This window comes from Athene cunicularia, unplaced genomic scaffold, assembly GCF_003259725.1.
Source record: "Athene cunicularia isolate RWA unplaced genomic scaffold, athCun1 SCF_2, whole genome shotgun sequence".
Taxonomy (NCBI): Eukaryota; Metazoa; Chordata; class Aves; order Strigiformes; family Strigidae; genus Athene; species Athene cunicularia.
This window is the reverse complement of record NW_020799266.1, coordinates 367,478-389,154: the sequence shown is the minus strand read 5'-3', so window position 1 is coordinate 389,154 and position 21,677 is coordinate 367,478. Positions and strand designations below refer to the sequence as shown.

At 57.0% G+C, this 21,677-nt stretch overlaps 1 protein-coding gene across 5 annotated transcripts in view; it reads right to left on the bottom strand.

The window, feature by feature from the left end:
* The window catches only part of DLGAP4 (DLG associated protein 4), a 151,224-nt gene that overhangs the window by 43,390 nt on the left and 86,157 nt on the right, over positions 1-21,677 (bottom strand). For 4 of the 5 annotated variants that reach the window (XM_026867240.1, XM_026867237.1, XM_026867241.1 and 1 more), the window contains 4 exons: positions 16,247-16,464; positions 12,868-12,982; positions 9,868-9,918; positions 8,453-8,699 (listed from right to left, as the gene is read on the bottom strand). In XM_026867240.1, the coding sequence (XP_026723041.1) occupies positions 8,453-8,699; positions 9,868-9,918; positions 12,868-12,982; positions 16,247-16,464 (631 nt within the window). The remainder of the gene's footprint in view (positions 1-8,452; positions 8,700-9,867; positions 9,919-12,867; positions 12,983-16,246; positions 16,465-21,677) is intronic. The other variant, XM_026867238.1, reaches the window with a different exon arrangement.

Genomic DNA, 21,677 nt, shown 5'->3' with positions numbered 1-21,677 from the left:
AGGAGACCGGGCACGTTTCGAGCGTTAACCGGGATCCCCGCGTCCTGCCCGCAGCAGGGGGGGACGGGGACAGAGGCGGCGGCTGCCGCTCCCCCACCGGAACCGTCGCGGGTGGCAGCCCCGTGCGTGGCAGGAGCGGGGGAGCCAAACGCTGCAGAACAAAGCGGGCGCCTCTCCCACCCCCACGCGGGAGCTTTGTCTCCCTGTCGCAGCCGCAGGAGCCACGGTGACATTTTCCCCAGCACGGCCCCGTCCCTCACCCACACACCGATGTGATTTGGCGAAAAGGCCTCCCCGCGCTCCGGCCCCGCCGCTGTGTGGGGGCACCCCGGGCTGAGAGGGGGGCGCGGGGGCTGTGGGCGATGCTCCGGCACTGCTCCGTGTCAGCGGAAGGAGTCTCCAGCGCAGAGACAAATAAGAGGAAAAGAAAACAGTGGGGAAGTGGCTGTTTCCCTGGGTGGAAGTTTCCTGCCGATCACAGATTCGCCAGCCAAGCTCCATCCTGCTGGACACTTGAGTTTTGCTTCACCGGGGGACGGTGCTGTGCCTGGTGCCTGCGCTTTGTGTCTCCCTCTCAGGCTGCCTGAGCAGGGACGGTGGAGGATGGATGCAGGGAGGGGAGCAAGGCTGGTGCAGCTTGCGGGCCACGGGGAGAGCCCTGCCAGGCTTGGCACCCTGGGCACAGACACACTGGGTGCTGGAGCCACGTCCAACTTCATCCCTCCAATCCTGCCTCGAAACACCCGGAGCTGAGCATGAGTCTCACCCAGACTGTGGGGCAGGTGTGACCCCCGTGAGGCCAGAGCCACGCTGCGCTGAGAGCTGAGACGAGCCGAGGGCAGCGGTGCCCGTGAGCCCAGGGTGCTGTGGGTGTTGCCTCACGGTGCTGCCACGGGCCTCGGACAGGGCTTGTGGCTTTGCAGGCAGCGGTGATACTGCGTGGCTCCTCCAGGAGCACGTGTGCTGCCCCAGCTACTCGCTGTTACCATCAGTCGTTGGATGCTCTGATTTATTTCTGGCTGGCTGGGTTCACGGCATGCAGTGCAGAAGGGCTTGTCTGCAGCATGGAGAGATGAAAGCACCTTGGGGAAACACCGCACTGAGCTCACGGCTGAGCCACTGCTGCCCTTGGAGTGCAGCGACAGAATCGCTGTCGATGTGTTGCTTCTGCTCTGGAAAACAGAGCAGCACACTGGGGCCGAAGGAGAATCTTGACAGACAGTCAGCCCTGAGGCTTGGGACCTGCAGCCCAGGGCCTCTCCCCTGGGCTGCCTACCAAGGAAAACAAGAAAACTTGTTTTCAGTTCAACTGTTTCCAGGCTTGGGAGTGGTGAGCAGCTTTGGACTGAGAGCCCCTCATCCACACGGGCTGTGAGCGGTGAAGCTCTGAGCCAGTCTCTTCCTGAATCCTCAGGAATACCCACATTGTGGCCCAATAGATTGAAGGATAGGAAAAGCAACCGAGAACAAGAAAAACACACACAAAGAAATCCTAATTTTCCTGCGCTGTCTGAAATCTTGCATATGCTCAGGCCTGGGTGCATGGCCTCATCCAGTCCCACTGTGTCTTAGTTAAGACCATTGTCAGTGGCTGCTGGGCTGCTCCAGTGATGGCACAAGCCCTGTGGCCACCGAGGGAGAGGCAGAGAGGTGCTGAGTTATCTGTGATTACCTGGCGCGAGGGCGGCTCCGTGCTCACCCAGTTTCCATGGATGGCAGCAGTGCCAGGACGCTGCCAGGCCCCTCAGCCTAAGAAGAGACCTTGGGTGTCTGCCATACGTGGCACATGTCTTTCCAACCAGCACAGCTGCAGGGGCTGAGCACCGCACCAGGCATGTGCTCCCTGCTGCTGCTCTGCCAGAGCCCCTGACCAAACTGAGACAACCCTTGGTGCTTTGGTTTCTCCTTCTCTTCCATGAGGACACCACTACTACCTCCCTTTCCTGCCCTCAAGGCTGATTAAAGCAAGCAACAAGGACTTTGCTTTCTGACCATAGTACCAAAGGAAAATGCTGGCAGCTGTCTCTCTACTCCTTTGTAGGTGGCCCCTGCTGGGAGAAGGCAGGATTGGCCAGGACCTGGGAGCTGTGCTCCCTTCCCAGTATTAAGTGCATGGGCAGCTGTTTCCACCTCCCCTGCTCCTGCCTGTGTTGGCACAGCAGCTCCCCCCTTCCTGGGGATCTGGGCAAATGACATTTCCGTGGGGCTCAAACTCATTGCACTCGTTCCTGGGTGCCAGGGAGACACATGCGCACAGCAGGCAGCAGAAAGAGAGCATGCTGGGCTGGGTGCTGCCTGTAGTAGAGCTGAAATCTGGCAGCAAGGAGCACCAAGCTTTGCTGAGGCAGAAGGATGGAGATATTTTGGTTTTGATGGTGGAGTTGGAGAGTGAGGTTGTAGCCATGGTACAGGCTTCCTGGGGAAAAGGGAGTGCTGTCTGGGTACAGGGCTTGGTAGTGGAGTTGCCATAATATCAAGGAAAAGATTAGAGGTGAAAAATGAACAGGTAAGTGTGGAGAGAAACAGTTGTTATAAACTTCTTTGTGTCCTACAGACATATGAATAGATCATGGAACATGTATATGTACCCTTTTTTTCCATTACAAACACCAATGGAGCATGCAACAGAAATCTTACCCTGGCATCTGCACATGCACACACACTCTCCCTCTCCCCCATCTCTCTAATCCCTTTCCTGCTGGTATGTCAGAGAAAGCTATTTCTGGAACGTGAAATCTAGGTCAAAAAGGAGAAAATCTGAAGGGAATGATAACAGTCTCTCTCCTCAAAGGCCATATGGGGTCAGCTCTGTCTGATACGATTAGCAAAGGGTCTGCAGTAGCTGTTTTCTTCTCAGCTGTGGCTGCTCACACACAGGATGAACGATGTGTCCTGCTCTGGTTTGTTTTTTCCTTTGCCTTTGCACCACTACTTTTTCCCCACAAAGAAGAGAAGGCCATGACATCCAAGAGAGGAGCAGAACTTGCCTTCCTACCCAGAGACCAGGTAGTCACTGTGGACAAAGAAGGAGGAAGAGAAGAAAGAGGAAGGGTGTCTGTACCCATCCCTCACAAGCCAGCACTACGTGACTTTCCCAGAAGCTGTGGAAACTCGTCCCACAGTGAACCAGCCCTTGGGGATTTGGTCAGCATGATGCTGCTTTGTGCTGTGACACCACACGGAGTTGTGCAGGCACTTGTCTTTCCTCTGCTAAGCACAACTGTGCTGCCTCTCCCTGCAAGAGCATCAGTGCCAGGGTACCAGTCTGGGATCTGCCTTCCCCCTGGGGCAGGGCAGAGTTCCCAGCACAGCAATGGTCCTGGAAGCCATCTTTAATTTAGTGATGAACAGACAAAAAAAAAGCAATACAAAGAAGACAGAAAGCAGGTTGGAGGCAGAAGGATGACTATTCTGTCATGACTTTAGGGAGTATCTCTCCTAGGTAGTGCTCTCATGTCCAGCCTGGGTTTGGCAGAGCTCTGGCATATGGATGGGCATAAGGTATGTGCAGCCCTGGCAGTTGTTCATGGGAGTGCTGGTGGCTCTCAAGGACAAGCCTCATGCCTGGCTCTGGTTGGGGTCCAGGCTGGGCTGGCCTGAAGGACTAGACTTCCTAGAGCTCCTTCTGCTCCAGGTCCCTGTGTTGGGCTGAGCTGGGAGCCTGCAGCCAGAGCTGCCATCACAGCATCAGCAGAAAGGGAGAACTGGAGGGTCCCTGCCCTCCAGAGCTCACACTCTCAGGGACACCTTGACCATTGGTAAGACAGGTCAACAGAGACAGCCCAGTCCTGGAGGAGGAGGCAGAGCTGGATTCCCCAGCCTCTCTGAAAGAGATTTGGGCAGAGGATAAGGAGCTGGGCACCTGGACTTTCTGGGAACAGGCTGCTGAATCCCAGGGCAGGATGCTCTGAGCAAGGGTGATGTTACTAGTTGGCATAGGGAGGTCTGGGAAGAGCTTGGTATGGCTTGGTATGAACTTTCCCTGCTGTCACTGGTGCATTGGGTGGAGACTGGGCTGGGGTCTCCGCACTGGGGATTCTGACCTCCTTTTGCTGTGCTTTGCTCACCTCTTCTTTCCCGTTTCCCCTGGACATCAAATATTCAGCTCTGTATTGCAAGCTGTCTATTAAGCAAATAATTCCCAGTGGTGCTTCTAATAAGAAGGAGCTGGGGCTGGGGAGCCCTTTGTAATGCTCAGGAGCTGGCGTGGCTGTCGGTGGAACGCCTGGCAATTAGATGAATAGGTTTCACTGGGGCTTTTGAGTCTCCAGCTTGGGCTTTGCAAGGCACAAAGCTTTGTTTAAGGCTGATCAAGGGCAGCTCATCATCTGTTTTGCTGGCTGTCAAATGGGAGCTAATTGCCTTGTAATACACGAGTGACACAGGCGGTTTGTGGGAGGAACTGGCTTGTCAGAGGTGTGACAGCTGTCAAGGCTCTGCCACCCAGCTGTGCTCCCTACACAGACCCCAGCACTGGCAGCCCTCTGAAATGGAACTCGCTGCACCTCCCTGTGCCCTCAGCTGGTGGCTGAATCCCTTTGATTTATTAGTCAACCCCCACATTCTCCTCAAAAATTGAGAAGCCTGTGTCAGTCACAACACTGCTGCTGCTGGTGCCTCCTTAGGATGTGTCCCTAAAGAGAAGAAGCACGATCCCCCTCTCAGGGACCAGGTCCATGATGGAACAGTTCCTCTGGGCTGGTGCATGGACGCTGGTGCAGGAGCATGTCCGTGGGAAGGGAACAGATGAGGGCTCTCAGTTTTTTCATCCCAGAGCCCTGTGTGGAGCAGAGGCCATGAGCAACCATTAGACTTGCGGATAATGGTGCACCCACTTCTCTTCTCTCTATTGGTCCAGACTGATGCTGCTGAGCTGAGAGGTACCAATCTGCTGCTCGGGAGGCCCCTCTTGTACAACACCAACCAATTAAAGCCTCAGTGATACACATTTGCAGGGGGAACTGAGCCGGGTGGCTGATTAAAGGTGTGACTGCTATCCAGATATGCCTCCTGCCTTCCCCATCGTGCACACACACAAACACAGATGCTCCTCTCTGCTTCCCACACCTCCTCTGTCAAAAACATTTCCCTCTCCAAGCCCCAGCAGCCAATGCAAAGGACTGGAGGATATACTGAAAATCAGCAGATCTCTACTGGGTCATGTCAGAGAGAGGTGGCAACCAATCCTTTTGAAAGCCCCCTCTGTGCTATGCCTGTTGTTGCTTCCTGGTGTTAGACTGGATTTGCAGCAGTGTTGAACTCAGCATCAGCCATACTGCCAGCAAGGAGCAGGCGTGGGCTTGCAGCTGAGCCAGGGTGGGAAGAGTGTGGGACAGAAGCAGAGCAGAGAGGGTGGTAGGAAGTGGGATGGGGCTGAGCAAGCAGCCTGTCCCTCTCAGGGAATCTCTTTCAGTCCCTGCCTCATCCTGTGGACTTTGACTGTGATAACCCTGGAGCACAGACCACTGGAGGGGACACATGAGGGTATGGGCATGTGTCTGGGTAGGAGGGCCTGGAGCCCACATGAAGGCTGCTGGTGCCCTCCTTCCCATTCTCCCCTCTGCTGGGATGGTGCTCCACCCTGGGTCCCACCAACAGCCCACTCCAGTGCTCCGGCAGCTATGCCCACAGCAGATATGCTATGCCTGCTCTGAAATTCCCCCACAGCTCTGTGGTTCAGTGCCAGAGCTCATGCCAAGAGCAGCCTGCCCTGCTGGACCTGACCCCGGTGTCCCCATGGGTGACAGGGCTTGCTGTCTGCCTCCACGCTGCCAGAAGCACTGTGCAACCCTGGTGAGAGATGCTGGACTCCTCCTGCCCGCTCTGGTGTCTGCCTGGTATGATGTCCAGGTACCGCCATGTCTGGGAGCACTAAGACATCACCTTTTCTAACCAGTTCCCCAAACTGTTCCTGGGATGGGACCCCTCAGCTCCTTGCACCCTGCATTATGGCCAAGCCTCCCCTGCAGCACTGAGGCTGCCCAGGAGCTGAGAAGGACACAGGCTGCCTTGAAGGAAATGGATGCAAAAGTGATGCAGATCAAGTGACTTGGAGCGTCATGGAAAGGTAACAAGTTTATCTTCTGGCAAGGACCTGCCAACCTCCCGGAACATCTCTCTGGAGACTGCTCCCACTCCCTGGTGCCCCAGGAGGGCCTTGCCTCAGCCAAAATGATGCAGTGAGAGCAGAGCTGCTCCTCATGCTGCAGCTTCACACAGCTGCACCTGTCAGCTCTGCTCAGGCCTTCAGGAGCCATTTGCAGAAGCAGCATCTCCAGAGCAATGATCCTCCCTGCCACCCATGGCCCTTGCACACATTTTCCAGGACAGGCAAGGACCACTGGGGACTGAAGCCACTGCTGCAGATCATGCTTTGATAAAGGCAGCCACAGGTGGAGCCTGGCTGCACCAAAACTGTCCCTGGGCCAGGGCGGTGCTGGTCTCTGCAGCAGGAAGCCAGCACCCCAGCTCATTTGTGGATGAGACAGAAAATCAGCTCTTGCATCTCTTTCCTCCTGGGCTTTCCCAGTGCTGCGAGGTCTGAGCAGCCCTCACCATTCCTTGCTGTCTTGAGCCACTGACCCCAGCATCTTGGCAAAATTATATCCTGGGGCAAAGCACTTGCCTTTCCTTGCATCCCACCTGGGTGCTGAATGCATGGGGTGTTCACAGGAGCCTCTTCTGGCAGCACTGCGGGGGGGCATGGCAGTCCTGCCAGGGAGTGGTCAGCCCCGACTCACCAAAGAGATGCTGCGTGGTCTGGCCACTGGGGAAGCAGGGGCTTGGCATGTGGGAGAGCCAGCTCTGGCCAGACGTGTGGCAAAGAGACCCACTCTGCTGTGATGCTGGGAGCTGCCTCCTGGGAGAGACAGCCTGGCTGGTGAGAAACGCCAGCTGAACGGGGCTGCCTGCAGCCTCCCCCCTACTCCAGGCGATGGAGTCAATCCTGACTAACATTGGAGGGAGAGGCCAGGCTCTTGTCTCATACAGTAATTACTAATCAAAAGAGCAGGGCCTGGAATGAATAACGCCCACATCCAGCACCAGGGAGGGTGTCTGGGGTTGGGTATAATGCTGCTCAGTGTACCAAGGCTGCAGTGTGCTGGGCTTTGGGGCTTGGGAAGGCTTGTAAGTGCCTTGAAACTCAGAGCAAGACCTGTTTTTACCCCACACCAGGGATGTTGGGGTTTCTTATCTATGTATACCTGATGGAGAGGGGCAAATAGGACTTGATTCTTATCTGTCTCTGGGAGAGAAAGCAGTTGGAGCCAGTCCAGCTGAAGGATGAACTCCCAGCATCTCACTGTCAGAAGATTTTGAAAGACTAGTCTCTAGGCAGCAGCCTGAGGGCTGGGTGCACCAGGGTGACGCTGTCTGCCAGTTACCCCTCCTGCCCTGCCTGCAGGGGAAGGGACCAGGCTGTGAGCGCTGTGAGCCCAGCACACAGCATCACTCAGCCTCTGCACGGAGCTGGGCTGTCGCCTGGATGGCACAGGAGCCACGCTGGTGAGCCCAGCCTTCGGCACGCCGCTGCCTGGGCTGTGCCGCTCAGGTGTGGGCTGGCCGGCAGCCTGCCCTCACTGGCTGCAGCTCGAAATCACAAACCCCGTGGGTCTGGAGGAGGCAAATCTGCACCATTCTCTTTTTCCCCCAGATCTGATCCCTCAGACCTGTCCCTAGGAGTCCTGCCATGTGTGGGAACCTGCAAAGAAGTTCATGGTGAACCCCAAAGCTGTTTCACACCTTCATCACTGAGGGATGGAGGCTGATGCCTTCTGCCCTCCCTCCTCCGGTTGGCCCCAATTTCTGCCTCTGGCAGACTCTGAGATACGTGTGCTGGTATGTGCTCAGACCCTGGGGAAGCTGGTGCAGAGTCTCTGATAGACATTTTTGTTCCCAAGAGTTTCAGAGAGAGGTCAAACTTGTCAACTATAGCCTGGATTGGGGTAATAAGTTATGCACAGTGGAGAGGAGGAGGAGGAAGATGGAAGGCATTGATAAGGTAGGGCAGCAGGGCTGCTTGCCTGCAGGTTCCTGCTGCACCTGCAGCCCTGCAGGACTTCAGGAAGAGGGCAGCCAGTGCTCCTGGGCAAGGCGGGTGTCCCGCAGGGTGCTCCCAGCGCAGAAACGCAGACTTGGGTTTGGCTTGACCAGGTGAATACTTTGAGCTCTCCCAGAGCTCTGCAGGCTGCATCAGCCATGCCAGCCAGATCCCAGCAGCCAGAGCCTGTCTGCCATTTCAGCGCCAGCATCCAGAGACCCAGCCCCGGCCATCCTCGTGTCATGCCTGGCTGCTGGCCTCCCTCTCTGGCACAGAGCAAGCCCCCATACGTCCACAAAATTATTGGACAACAGTGGCTGGAGATACAGGTATCTGAGCCCAGTATCCCCTGTCCCCGCTGCGCTAGTGCCCCTTCTCTCCGCCACCCCACCGCACACCGCTGGCACTCACTGCTGTTGGTGGGCAGGGTCCTGCTGCCGCTGAGGCTGCCCGCCGTCGGGGGGGAGATGGAGCGGACGGAGCTCGTGTCCTCTTCCTGGGAGCAGCCCGCCTGGATGGCTCGGAGGTAGCTGTGGCTCCGGGAGCGGAAGTAGCTGGGCAGAGGTAGGTCCAGCACCTCTGCAGCAGCCGACTCAGCCTCGCTGTAGGTAGCGTCGCAGACCGCCTCGTACTGCTCCCCCAGCTCTGGCTCTGGCGCCTGCACGGGAAGACGGGCAGAGCCAGTCAGCCCCTGCCTGCAGGCAGCCCTTTCCCTTCCCCTCTGCTCCTCTCCCTGCAGCCACCCTGCTGCCACACCTGCGTGGTCCTGCTTACAGCAGGCAAGACCGGGAGGTGCAGTGGTCAGTACTGGTGGGGGCGCGGGATGCCCGGGCTCTCTGCTGGGAGAGAGGGAAGAGGGGACTCTGCTGGGAGGCGAGAGGATCCCTGCTTGTGGAGTAGGAGAGACTTACCACTGTAGTGCCTGGGAAACACCCCCCAGTCTCTGATGGAGAGAGCATATGAGGCTAAAACCCCCGTCCAGCCTCTGACAGGTCCCTCTGCCCCACCAGCACAGCTGGGAGACCCCAGCCTCAGCCACAAGACTCTGCTGGGCAGGGGTGCTCCTTCCTTGCCGGGGGGAGATGGCCTGGTGCTACAGCGGGGTGCAGTGCAGAGAAGGTGGGGAGGTGTGGGCTGGGGGGACAGCTTTCACACTTGATCAAGGACAGGATGCCTGCACCGCTTCTGGGTGGCACCATTGGGAACCCATCCTAGCCCCATCTGTGGTGGGGGACCAGGAGGGGGCTCGGCGGCAGGCTGCGGTGAGGTGTGAGCCAAGCAGGGGCAGCTTCGCTCCCTGCTTCGCTCCCTGCTTCGCTTGCTTTCCCCACCTCCCCCCCACTCATGTCCTGCTCTCCACTAGCAGTGGCTGGTCAAACTTGGACTCAGGAGAGGCTCACACAGGTTAAGCCAGGGCCAGCCTAAAGCAGAACAGTCTGAAATACAGATGAGAGATGCTGAGTTTGGCCCTGTTGTCCACTTCCATCTCTCCTGGCCCTTTCTTTGGCCTTAAGGACAGTGTTTCTGCCCATCATTGGCAACTGAGCTCCACAAGGTTTGGCTCAAAAAGTTCATCTACTTTCTTCCTAAAACTGTCAGTTCCTAACGCCCCACAGGGGCCAGGGGAACCAAGCTCTCCAGCTGCCCTGCAGTGCCCGGGTCAGGAGCGCTGCCTTCTCCTCCTCCTTTTCCTCCTCCTCTTCCTCCTTCTGCTGGTCCTGGTGTGGGCTGACCCCACAGCCTGCCTCACATCCTGCCGTGGGTGTCCAGGCTGACCCGAGAAACCTCCGTGATGAAGAAAGGGGGAAACACCAGCGGGACGGTACCTGCTCTCCATGGGTAAATATCTGAGGGATAAGTGAGGGGGGTCCAAAGATCTGGAAGAAAGAGTTGGAGAAGGTTAAAGGCCAAGAATGGGGGAGCCCCTCACACAGACAGCCATTGCACAGGGACTAAGGACAAGGGGAGTGGATGGCCCATCCCCCAGGGCCACTGCTGCTGACACTTCGGTACAAACTTCAGAGCTTATAAGATGCCAAGCAAGATGCTGCACAGGCCTGTCAGACAGCAGCTCAAACAGGGCATGGCAAAGCTCCACAGGACGCCTCCAGATGGAGAGAAGCTGCTGATGCATTCAGCCTGTTGTATGCACCATATATCAATATATATACACAGGGCACACTTGGGACACAAAATGCGGTGACACCCCTTGGCACACATGGGTTGCCTGTGGCTGCTGGACAAGGGCTGCTGTGGCTCCCAGTCAGCACGTCCGTGAAGCCCCCAGTATTGGCCAGTACCTCGCAAAATGGCCAGGAGTAGTGATGGGCCTGTGCAGCCCACAGAGCTGGAGTGATGGACAATCTGAGTTCTCCACGTTGGGAAAACCGTCCTTCACGCTGATGGGGTCAGGCTGGCCACCTCGCTGCTATCTCCTCTGTCCCCATGCCAGGAAGAAGCCACACAGAAGCAATACTGCTTTCTCTCTATATCAAAGCCATGGCACACACTTGGCATAAGGACAGACGCCCAAAAGACACTGCACTGCCCGTGGGTGGGGAGCAATGCCTTCTCTCCAAACCTGGTCTGCAGAGCACATCCACCCTATGAGCTCTGCCCTGTGCAAGCCACCCAAAATTACCCATCTTGGGAAGAATCCAGGCTCAAAATGCACCCAAGGGAAGAGGCTTGGCTCTGGGGGCTGGGTCCAACCCTTCTACACTGGGCACAGCTCAAAGTATGGATAAGCAGTGTTGGGGGTCACCAGCTGGCTCTGCCCTTGGTGTGGCAGGTGGATGCTGACATGCACCCCTGGCGAACCCAGCACTTCCAAAGGTTTGTAAGGTGGAGGTCAACTGGAACAAAACCAAGTAAAGCAGACTTGCTTTTCAGAGCTGGGGATGCTTCTGTGTGTGGGAGGACACTAGGGTCTTGCTGGACACACCAGGAAGGTGTTGGAGGACACACAAAAGTGAGGGCAGGGGAGAAACTGCCTCTGACATCATCTGACATCAGATGAAAGGGCAGCTCAGGCCCAACAGAATATGAGACCAGCACACACTGGTGCCTGTACCAGCTCCACCCACCTCAATCAACAGATAATGCAGTTCAGGGGGTCCTCTAAATCCCAACCCCGCTGCAACTGAACTCTCTCTGATTTGGAAGAAAGCAGAGTGCACGTGATGACAGCAACCCTATGCTTGAGCAGGTGCTGAGGCAGTCAGCATGTCCCCAGCACCACAGTGCTACCAGTCTGGGACTGAGATGTTGTGCCTGGGCAGCTCCTGGCACATCGTGGGCTGCTCAGACCCTCCAGCTCCAAGACCCTTCTGATGTCTTCATGGGGGTGCTGCACTCAGCTGCTAAATGGCAACTTTAGACAGGGAGAGAGCACAGAGTCATCCTGCCTGTTGTGTTCATGCAGAGACCTGACTTCAAACATGGCTTTACATGCAAAGGACAAGAATGTGATGGTCCTGACCTCTTCTCTTTGCAGTGAGACACCTAGCACATTGCTGTTGATGTACAAGGAACGAGACTGACCACAAGGAACACGTATGCCCATGAGCAATGCCTCATGCCCTTCCCCAGAGCTCTCTACCAAGGGCTCCCAGTGCTCTGTGGCAGCAGGAGAAACCAGCCATGGGGTGGGAGAGGCTGGGCTGGGCCAGAGGAGGGCTCGGAGCCCCACACACAGGGAGGGGACACCAGAAAACTCTGCTCACCTGCTTCAACGCTCTGGTTTGTGACGCTTTAAATCCCGACTCATGCTGCTGCCCTTGATCATAGCGCACAGACAGAGCGGAGCCGTGCAGAAGGGGCACGTGTGCGCATGTGTTCCCATGCAGATACACGTGAACAGAGATAGGACGTGACAGAGGCCCAGGGTAACAGAGAAACACCTGGGAGAAGCTTGTGGGGACCTCCACTTGCTGCCCCGGGGACCTCCACTTGCATACCAAAAGGACAGGTCCCCAACCTGGGGCTGAGATAAACACACGGGACCTCTCATCCTGGCATGGATTGTTTCCTGGCCTGTGAGGCAGCTGGCTTAGAGTCACCCAAGCTCCAAGCTACTCCAGAGTAATCCCAAGGGGAGGCATAGTGTGGGACAGAGAGTTAAACCCAGTTTGCACTGACTGCATGCCACAGGTTGGGGTCAGGGAATGAGCCCACCCTGTGGCAAGGGGTCTGCCACCCACCATCAGCACCTCACTGGCATCCTTGGCTTTGCCATTCCCAGGGGACCAGGAATATCCAAGGGAGACACCACCAGCTAGCTGGCATAACAGTCTCCCAAATTACAGGCATCTTGTTCCTGGTCCAGTCTGCTGCACAAGGAATGAGGTCCGCCGAGCTAAGCAGGGTTACTGTCCCTGGTGAGCTGCTGCAGGGTTCCAGGCTGGACGCCACCATTTGCACAGGTGAGGTTGGCCTGGGTGGGTGTGAGGAGCAGGAGCAAGCAGCCTCACAGGTGGCTTCTGGATGGTGACATGGTGGGACCCTGTGCTCAGAGCAGCTCTGAGCTTCACTCATTGCTGTGAAACATTCCTTTGGGCTGCCACACCTATGGCCATGGCAGAGTGACTTCAGCTGCTCCAGCAGTGCTGAGAGGAGGCAAAGCTAGAGGAGGGGGGGTCTAATATGATTCAGAATTAAGGAGCTGGCCTTGATACTTTGGTAAAGCTGCCAGAGAATAGTGTGTGCCATTCCTGGAGTGTAGCCAGTGCCTTATTTTGGAGGAAGACGTCCCTCTCTCCCCTCAGCTGGCCTCCTTTCCCACTGGGGTATGCTGGCACAGGGGGCACAGTGCTCCAGTATCTCACCTGGTTGATGCAACTGGACTCGTTGACGCTGTCGGAGATCTGGTTGTATTCTTCCTCCCAGGTTGGGAACTTCGGAGGTAGCAGGATCTCAACAGAGTCCAGGCGGTCCAGGCTCCTGTCAGCAGAGAGAGAGGGTGTGAGGAGTGTCCCCATGGTGGGGGCAGCGCTGGAGAGCCAGCGCACCCCTGTCTGCGGCTCCCTCTGCCAGGCACAGGCACATGTGGCAGCACAGAGACAACACTGGGCACCAAGTCCACCGCTCAGCCCCTGCTGCAGCTCCTTGGAGTAGAAGGAAGCGCTTTCTCACCTTCCTGGCCCCTGACTTGAGCACACGGGTGAAGATTTGTGGGGTGCAGGGGAAGGAGAGGGGATGAGACTCTGCCCCCAGGAACGCACTGCAGATGCCAGTTAGTCCAGAAAAACCCCAGTGAGCTCATGGGGTCTGTCCCAGACCCCAGAGCCACAGCCCTGGTGACAGAGCACCTCTCACACAGGCTGGTGCTGGGGTCCAGGGGTCAGGGAAGCTGGATCTTCCCTGTCTGGAATGGTGGGAAGGGGGTGTGAGGGGTAGGGTGAGAAATTACTTTTAAATGGTATTTTATGGACTTTGCAATTGGAAAAATCTGTGGGATTTTTTTGTTCTTATTATTTGTATAGAGTAACCCAAAAGATTATCTGGAAGAAGTTCAAGGGGAGCCAAACCTGAATGACAGTGCTGCAGGAGCAGGGAGGGGTGGTATTTCCAGAGCAGCTTTTGCTGTAGGTTCTGGAAGAAGCACTGTCCTCATGCCCAGGGCTCAGCAGCAGCCTCTGCATCAGGAGAAGATCAGGGCTGTCACTGAGCCCAAACCAGCCAAGACCAGAGCTGAGACCCAGCACCCAGGGGCCAGGAGGGATGTGGAAGGAGGGACACGGGAGGAAGAGGAGGGATGTGGAAAGGATGTGACTGCCCCATTCTTCTGTTCCATCATGAGACCCTGTGTGGAGTCCTTGTCACAGACCATGTGGGGCATGGTGGAGGCTACAGTTAGCCCCCCAGCTGTGGGGACTCTCCCTCTTGAATTGACCATGGTCCCTACGAGGACCCTTGGGGTGTCACTTCCCCCACAGCTGGCCGGGCTGTGGGTGCAAAGATCTGTCCTTCAGCAGCCTGGGGGACAGTGAAGATGAGGGCAGGGTGCATCCTAGCTGGGCAGGAGCCCTGTGCAGTGTGTGGACCACCAGAAAGGACTGTGGCACCTCCTGAGGCTATCCTGCAGTATGATGAGAGCAGGGAGTAGTCTCATCGGCCAGGGGTGATAGAGGAGACACCCAGCCCCCAGGAGACCCACTGGTGAGTGGCCAAGGGCAACGCGGTGTCCCAAGCCCTGGGCTATCCATTTATTGCCTTGTTTCCCTTGACCTGAGAGGATTTTGTCTGTGAGCTCACCACACACCCGTGGTGTGAGTCAGTTGTGTCCTGGGGCAGGCAACGACCCTGCCAGCATCCCTGTGCCCACCCCATTCGCCTTCACCTTGACCTGCCCCTGCAGCCTGCCCGTGGGGAAACCGAGTCACCAAGCAGGCGACGGACGGGCAGAGGGCAGAGACCCTCTCACAGGGACAGACTGTGTCTCACTCTGTGCCTTGGCCTGGCTAAGGCCACAGCTCTCCAGTCCCTCCTGTCCCAAACTGCAGGTCCGGTGCCCCTTGGCTGATGGAGCCCGGAGATGGCCCCGGCAGCTCTGGGGAGATGGAGGATGATGGCGAGGGGCTGTGCCAGGGCAGGGTGCCCCCGCTGCGGTCCCAGGGCTGTGCCAGAGCACCCTAGGGAGGCCCTGCAGCGCCCAAGGCGGCCGCAGCGTCCCAACAGTTCCTGGGCGAGGGGGGGAGAGGCGAGGGGCGGTCAGCAGATGGCAGCCGTGCTCACGCTCCGGCGCCGGCTGGGCGAGCTCTCGGGCCTGTCCTGAGCCCTGGGCCGCCCGGGGCGGGGGGCACGGCCAGGCCGGGATGCCATGACCCCGCCGGGGCGCAGCGCCAGGAGCTGCGGAGCCGCCTCCTTCCTAGGCAGGATGTGCCCGGAGCGAGCCCTCGCAGCCCAGCCCTGCCCGGAGCCCCCCTCTGCCCTGTGGCCGCAACCAGGGCTCGGCGGGTTCTGCCCCTCCTGCTCAAACATCCTGCCCTGACTTGGCCCCTCCCTCAAAGCTCTGTGGGCTCTGGCTGGACCCCAGCAGCCCGGCTGACCTCTTGCCCTGATGGACATGACCTGAACGGACAATGAGCCCAGGACAGGAAGAACTTCAGTCTTTCAACTCGGCTTATCAGAGACCCCCGGACCCAGCTCTGCTCCCCCTGGAGCGGATGGGAATGCAGGGAACAGGGATGGATTCAGAGCAGTCATTCCCAGGGCGCTCCACAGATAATTTTGTCACCCTCTCAGCAGAAAGCAGCATCTGGTCTGCAATCTGAAGGCACTGTCAGGGATCTCCACGCTGCCTGCTGCACCCTCACTCCCTCCTGGCTCTGTCTGCTGAACATCAGCAGTCCATCTGTGGTGGCTCCTGCCTCCTCCTGCCCCTCCGTGCTGCTCACATCCCCCCGAGCTGCAGCATCTGAAGCACTGACAGTCTGTGACAGCCCCTGGGTGACTTGTCCCTGGAAGTGGAGCAGCTGGTGAGGACACTGTACAGCATCACTCCTGGTCAGGTGGGTCCATGATGACCCAGTCCTGCAAGGACCAGCCTCTTTCCCAGGAAGCTTTTGCTGTGTTCCCCTTGCTCTGCTGTCCATCATCTGCCTCAAGCCACTCTGGGTCTTCCTCCCTCAATACCTGGTCCCAGAGCTCTCAGCTCATGTCTCTCAGCCTCAGGAATTACCCAGCCTAGTGTGCCAAGGGGGCACTTTCTGGCTGGTCCCAGAGTCACCAGGACACCTGTGGAGCAAAGCAGATGGCACAGTCTCAGCAGCCGGTGGGCCGCATGCCAAGTGTCCTCAGCCATGCTGGTTGGAGAATTTTCCATGTCTCAGTAGCATCATGGAGTTGGGATCTCTGCACTCCCTCAGAGGAGCAGATGCTTATAGAGGAAATCCACCCAGCTCCATCACAGGAGTGCCCCCCTCTCGCTGAGGGGACAGGGACTTGGAGCAGCTCCTAACACCAGGGCTCATTTGGAGTCACCAGGATGGAAAGGTCTCTCCATTCCACTGGCACATCTCCTCCTGTCCTGCTTGTCTCCCCATCTGTCTGCCTGTGGGCAGGCTGAGCTGGTGTGCAGGAGCTGTGCTGGCTCTGGTCCCCAGGTGGGGTGTCCATGTGGGTGCTGCTGGATAAACCCCAGCACTTGCTTCTGGTGTGGGCCTTGGGGCCCTGTGCAGAGATCTGGAGGAGCTCCAGCATTACCTTTGTGTGGTGCTCTGCTCACTCAGGGACTGTTGGGTGGCCTTGAGGTAACTCTGCCTCCGAGCTGCAGTTTTTGGGGATGGTTTGGGGCTGGTTTCTGAGTCTTCACTATCATCGTCCCCCATGGCTTTGATGTAACTCCCGCTCCGCATGCGCCGGCACGGGATCTCGCTGTCTTTGTCTCGAGACAGCGTGTTGTTCCACTCCCCCTGAGGCACCTGCAAGAGGAAGGGAAGCATGAGCATATGTGAGGGACGGCACCTCTGGGACCAGCGGGATCATGGGGGCCTGGGGGGGGGGATCAGTGGCAAGGACAGCTGTTGGACCCTCAGCTGGAGCATAGTGGGAATGGGCCACGCAATTCCTTTCCAACCCTCCCTTACCAGTTCATGCCAGGCAGCCCTATGTTTGGTTGCTTCTGTTTTAGCACATCTACCCACAGCCATTTGCCTCACCACCACTGCAGATCACCTCACAACGGACCATGCTTACGCAGTTGATACAGGCTGCACGATGCCAGACATAGTGGGAAGGGAAGAGTCTCACCAGATTTGTGCTGGGCATTGGGACAACAGTGCCACACAGCTGTTCAATGCAAAGCCCCCACTCATTTAACGTAAAGTGCACATATTGTTCAGGCCAAGGCAATCAAGAGCTGTTTTAGACCAGGACCTGTCGAACAGAGCCCAGACCTTCACTAGGTCTTTAAGGTTTCTGCATTGAATGTGACTCTCAGTGACTGAAATTAATTTCTCAAACCAAGCCAGGCCTTCACAAATTCCTCTAGAGCAGCTCAGGCGCATAGACCTCTGCGCAGAGATTAGTACCTTGTGCAAGAAAAGCACTTCTAACTTCACTGAGATGACAACTCTGCAATTAATTTAAGGCAGACATGGTCTCTTGTTCCCTCATTAGAGATGGGCAAGCTAATGTTTCCACTAGAGGCCTGAAGCACTGAGCAACTGACGTAATGAACACCCCTGCCTGCCTGTCCCGCAAAGGGTTTGTGTAGGTGATCGGAGGCACAGCCAAGGTTCTTGGCCAGCAGCAGAGCCAGTCGTCAGCCCAGGACTGATCAGGATAAGAAACATACACAATGTGGGACAGGTGAGAAGACAGATGGGGAAACCTGAGTTGCCAGGTGCAAGTCTTTGTTTTGTGGCTAACTTGGTTTATAGCTGGTCTTTGACCTGCCCTTGACCTGAGGAGACATGGTCAAGGAAAAGCAAGGGAAGATGTGAGGAATGCAGCAATGTGCAAACCATGCAGACACTGGGACAGCCCAAGGCCTCCCAGTCTGCTGTGGGAATCAAGCTGGTTGGGGACAGCCATGGGAAACAGCAAAGGGACTTGTACTGAGTGCAGCTCATGCTGCTGAGAGCATCCATGTTGAGTCTGCTGGATGGAGCTGTTGGATTTGCCCAACTCCCGAAGGGGCTGGGGGATTAATCAGTCCGTGTTTATACAGTGCTTTGGGGATGCACAGAGCTGAGTTGCTAACTCTGAAGAGCCAGAGCTGTTAAGCACTGCATGGTTCCTGTTCTCCTCCTTGTTCACAGCAGGCATGTTCTGTGGGAGCCAGAGCCAGCCTGAGGGTACCGTCTGCTGCTTGTGGGGTGCAACATCTTCAGATGAGCTTCAGATCTGCAGGTAGTGGCTTCTCATTCTCCTGTGAGGGCTTGTGGTGTGCCAGACGCAGGCTCAATACACGCACAGCTTAGCTCACTCTGAGGCCTTGCTTCTATCCAAACGATCCAGGAATTCATCCCATGTCCTTCCAGCCTGTGGTTGGGTTCAGGACAAGGCAAGGGGTGACCCCAGCACTATGTGGAGCAGAACCCAAACAGCCTGTGGGACTGCTTTGGTGATGGGGTTCCCACCACTGTGTGCACTCATAAGCCAGGACCCGTATTATTGGGGGACACAGAACAGGGAGCCAGGGGCATTTGTGTTGTCTGTGTGCAAGATACAGGTGGAGGCAGACCTGCCAGGCCTCCCTGGCCCCACTCGCTGCTGCCATGGGTTTTCCCAGCTCTTTTCACTCTGCCTCCTGCAAGGTTCATGCTTGGCAATGGCTTCTGGGCTGGCTGCTTGCAAGACTGCCCTGCTCAGGAGCTACTGGGTTTTATCCAGCAGGTTCCTACAAAAATAAAAGCAGGGAGCCCTTTCTCTTCTGTGTGTGAGTGCTCCCTCTGCCCCAGCACAGCTGCCTGCACTGGGTGGCTCTCAGGCCAGCCAGGAGGGACCCTGTGGCTCCAGCTGAGTTGTGCCATGGGAGAGATCCCACAGGTCACCGGAGTGGCTGGCTCTGACCTTTCCTAAATGAGACAGGGGCCCTGAGAAGCACTTCTATACTCACCAGCTTGGCATCAGGTCTGATTTGAAACTGTGTTTTGCTGCCTGCCTTCTCTGAAGGATGAGTTGCAGCCTCCTGCCTGCAAGGATCTGGGGCCTGTAAGGGGCTGGGGTGACAGGGCAGATGGGGCTGGAGTCTGCAGCTCCTGGCTAAGGAGGGGAGAACTTGCCAGCATACCAAGCAGGGGCCAGGGGACTACACAGCCATTCCCTATGCAGAAGTAGATGCTGTGTTTTGTGGGGCAGTGAGAAGTGCTGGGCTCAGCCCAGTGACCCAAGGACAGGGCAGGTATTAAGTTCTCAGACTCTTGTGGCCACACTGATGCCGCTGCTTGAGGACAGGGTCTTTGGGTTTCTCAGCTCTGCCTGGGCTTGTGCATCTGCTTCCTGGCCTTGGGCACGTGGCTCTAGGCAAAGTGACACAGACTGTTTTCAGTATGTCTCTGCTCGTGCAGGTTGTCTACAGCAGTGTGAGCCAAGCATCCCTCAGCACTTCCTGCCCCATATGGGCCCTGTCCCTCTCCTCAGCACAGCCTCCATCAGCTTCCCTGTTGCATTGTGACAGCCCCTTGCTCCTGTCTGAGCTGCCTTATTTCTCCTTTCCCTTGGCCCTCCTCTACTTTGCGCCTTGGCAAGGCAGCAAGAAACAAGGTGCTCCACATTCCACTTTAGCAGCATCAAGGGGAAGGAAGATGCTTGGCATGACACCCTTTGAATCTGGAGCCCCAGTTTGGAGCATGTCCTGCCTGTGTCTGCACACAGAGTCCACAGGGGCTCCCACAGCTCTTGCTCCCATGGGACAGAGTGCAGGACAAGTGTTTCAAAAGTGCTGCACCTGAAAAGACAAGTAGGTACCCTTGGGGATCTTTGAAAGCAGTGCAGGTACTTGAGGTGCTATTCAGGATCCTCCAGGGTGCTTCTCTGCACCTTCAGGCACCTGAGGATGCAAAGAGACTGTCCCACTGTCTGTGAAGCTCTGCGATGGGGGTGAAGAGCCCAGAGCACCTCTTGTCAAGGGACAGACCTCGACCGTCACCAGTGCAGAACCTCGATGGCAGCAACCTTCCTGGCAGCTGAGACCCTGGGCTCTGAACACAGCCCATGTATTGCAGAAAGGACGAAGTAGAAATGAGGGCTGCCTCGTCTTGCACCCGAGCCTGGCATAGAGAAGCTCAGGAGGCTCCTCACAGGCTGTGGGACCCTTGCTGCTCTTCCTGCTGCTCTCCCAGATGTAGACTTGTTTCTGCTCATGGAGGTTGATGTGAAAGGGGTGGGAGCAAGAGGATGCCTGGGTTGAGAGCCTTGTAGGTAGGTGGCTGCAGGCACAGAGGGCTTGGGGATCCAGCCTGCCCAGTGACTGCACAGGAGTGGACAGCAGAGATGCTCTGCCAGGCTTCAGGATGTGGATCCTCCTTTCTGACCAGTCTTGGTCAGTGCAGTGCTCCGTGGTGCAGGCATGTGGGATTCAAGCACATGTCAATCCCTGGGAGTTGGCTCCGCTGACACCATCCTGGCACAACACTGCACGTTGCAAAGAAGCAGTGCCTTCTGGCTCTTCTGATCTCTGTGCCATGAGCTGTGTGTGGAGGGAAAAGGAAAGAAGGGGCCACACAGCAGTTTTCCCCTACCTTAATAGTGCTTGGGGCATTCCCCCCTACTTTAATGCTGCCTGGGGCATTCTCCCCTACTTTAATACTGGGGCATTTCCAGCCACTTGGAGCATTAACATAGAGGAGAGAGGAAGGAAGGGGAAAACTCCAATCCTGGGTGCTGGGCAGGGGTGAAAGAGCCGCGCTGCTCCCATCGTTTTGGTGAGGTCTGGGGGAAGAGAGACTCACAGAGCAAACAGGGTTTCCACTCGCATGTGTGCCACCTCTGACATGCACCCTGGCACACACAGACATGCACACACATGAATACACCCGCCAAGGCACCCGCAGGGCTGGACGCAGTGTGCAGGGATGCATGTGCCATGCAGCCAGGCTCCAACGCAGAGACTGAGCCTGATGTGGGTACACCGCTGCTCCGTCCAGGGATGGATCCCTTGTGGTGTCCTGAGGGCTACGTGTGGTCTCAGGCATGTCCTCAAGAATGAAAGCTGGAGCCCGGGCTGCTTATGGGGGTCCATCTGTCCTTTTGGCAGGGCACCCTCTGGGCAGGACCTGGCTTGGGTTTCCTGCCCCATGGGATCTCTGTGGGGCTGCTGTGAGGGCAGCCAGCATCTGCGGGGTGGCTGGTATTGGACAGGCTGCCCACTCAGGATTACAAATTTATTTTTTGGGTTACTGGGGTTTAAGGAAACTTTGGTGCAGTCTGACTGTAAGTGGGGTTGGGGCACCTAATCTGGATGATGCATCAGGCTAAAGGTGCCTGTGATATGACTCTGTCTGTTGGGAGCTCCAACACTGCCCGTCCCTTCGATGTGGTCTCACTATCCACAAACATGGGTCTGAGTCTGTGTCTGGGGCAGAAATGCTGCTCCGCTCTGCCTGCTCCTGTTCACTCCCTGCCTGGGGCATCTCTCACTCCAAGGAGCTTCTTGGCCACTGGGATCCTGACCCTTCAGCCTCTTCCCTTGCACTGCCAGGTGCATGTGGGGCCCATGGGGAGGGGGGAACAGGGGATGGGGAACGCAGCCTCCTTCCCTGGGGACTGTGCTCAAAGGACAGTGCTGTGTCACCTTGGGGACTGCTCCTGAGAAATCCCCCACCCTGACAGGACACGACCTGGAGCTTGGTGATCACCCACTCTCAGCTCCCATGTCTGGGTCTGGGCCTGGAAACACCACATGGATCCCAGATAGTCCCAGATGAGCCCCAAGACTAAAGACTGCAAATGGGGCAGAAGAGGTGAGTAGCCTGGGGGGCTTACCCCACCCTGGAGGCTGGAGTGTCCTGTTGTCCCCATCCCACTCCTCCTGCCCTCCCTTATGTCAGAGGGGCACTTCTTCACCTCTGAGACCCACTGGGCATTTCTACCTTGCAGCAACCCCGCCCGCAGCTGGTTAGGGCCTCCGTGCTCCCCAGGCACTGGGCTCAGTGCACCCACAGATGCAGGTGGTCTCTTGCCATGGCAC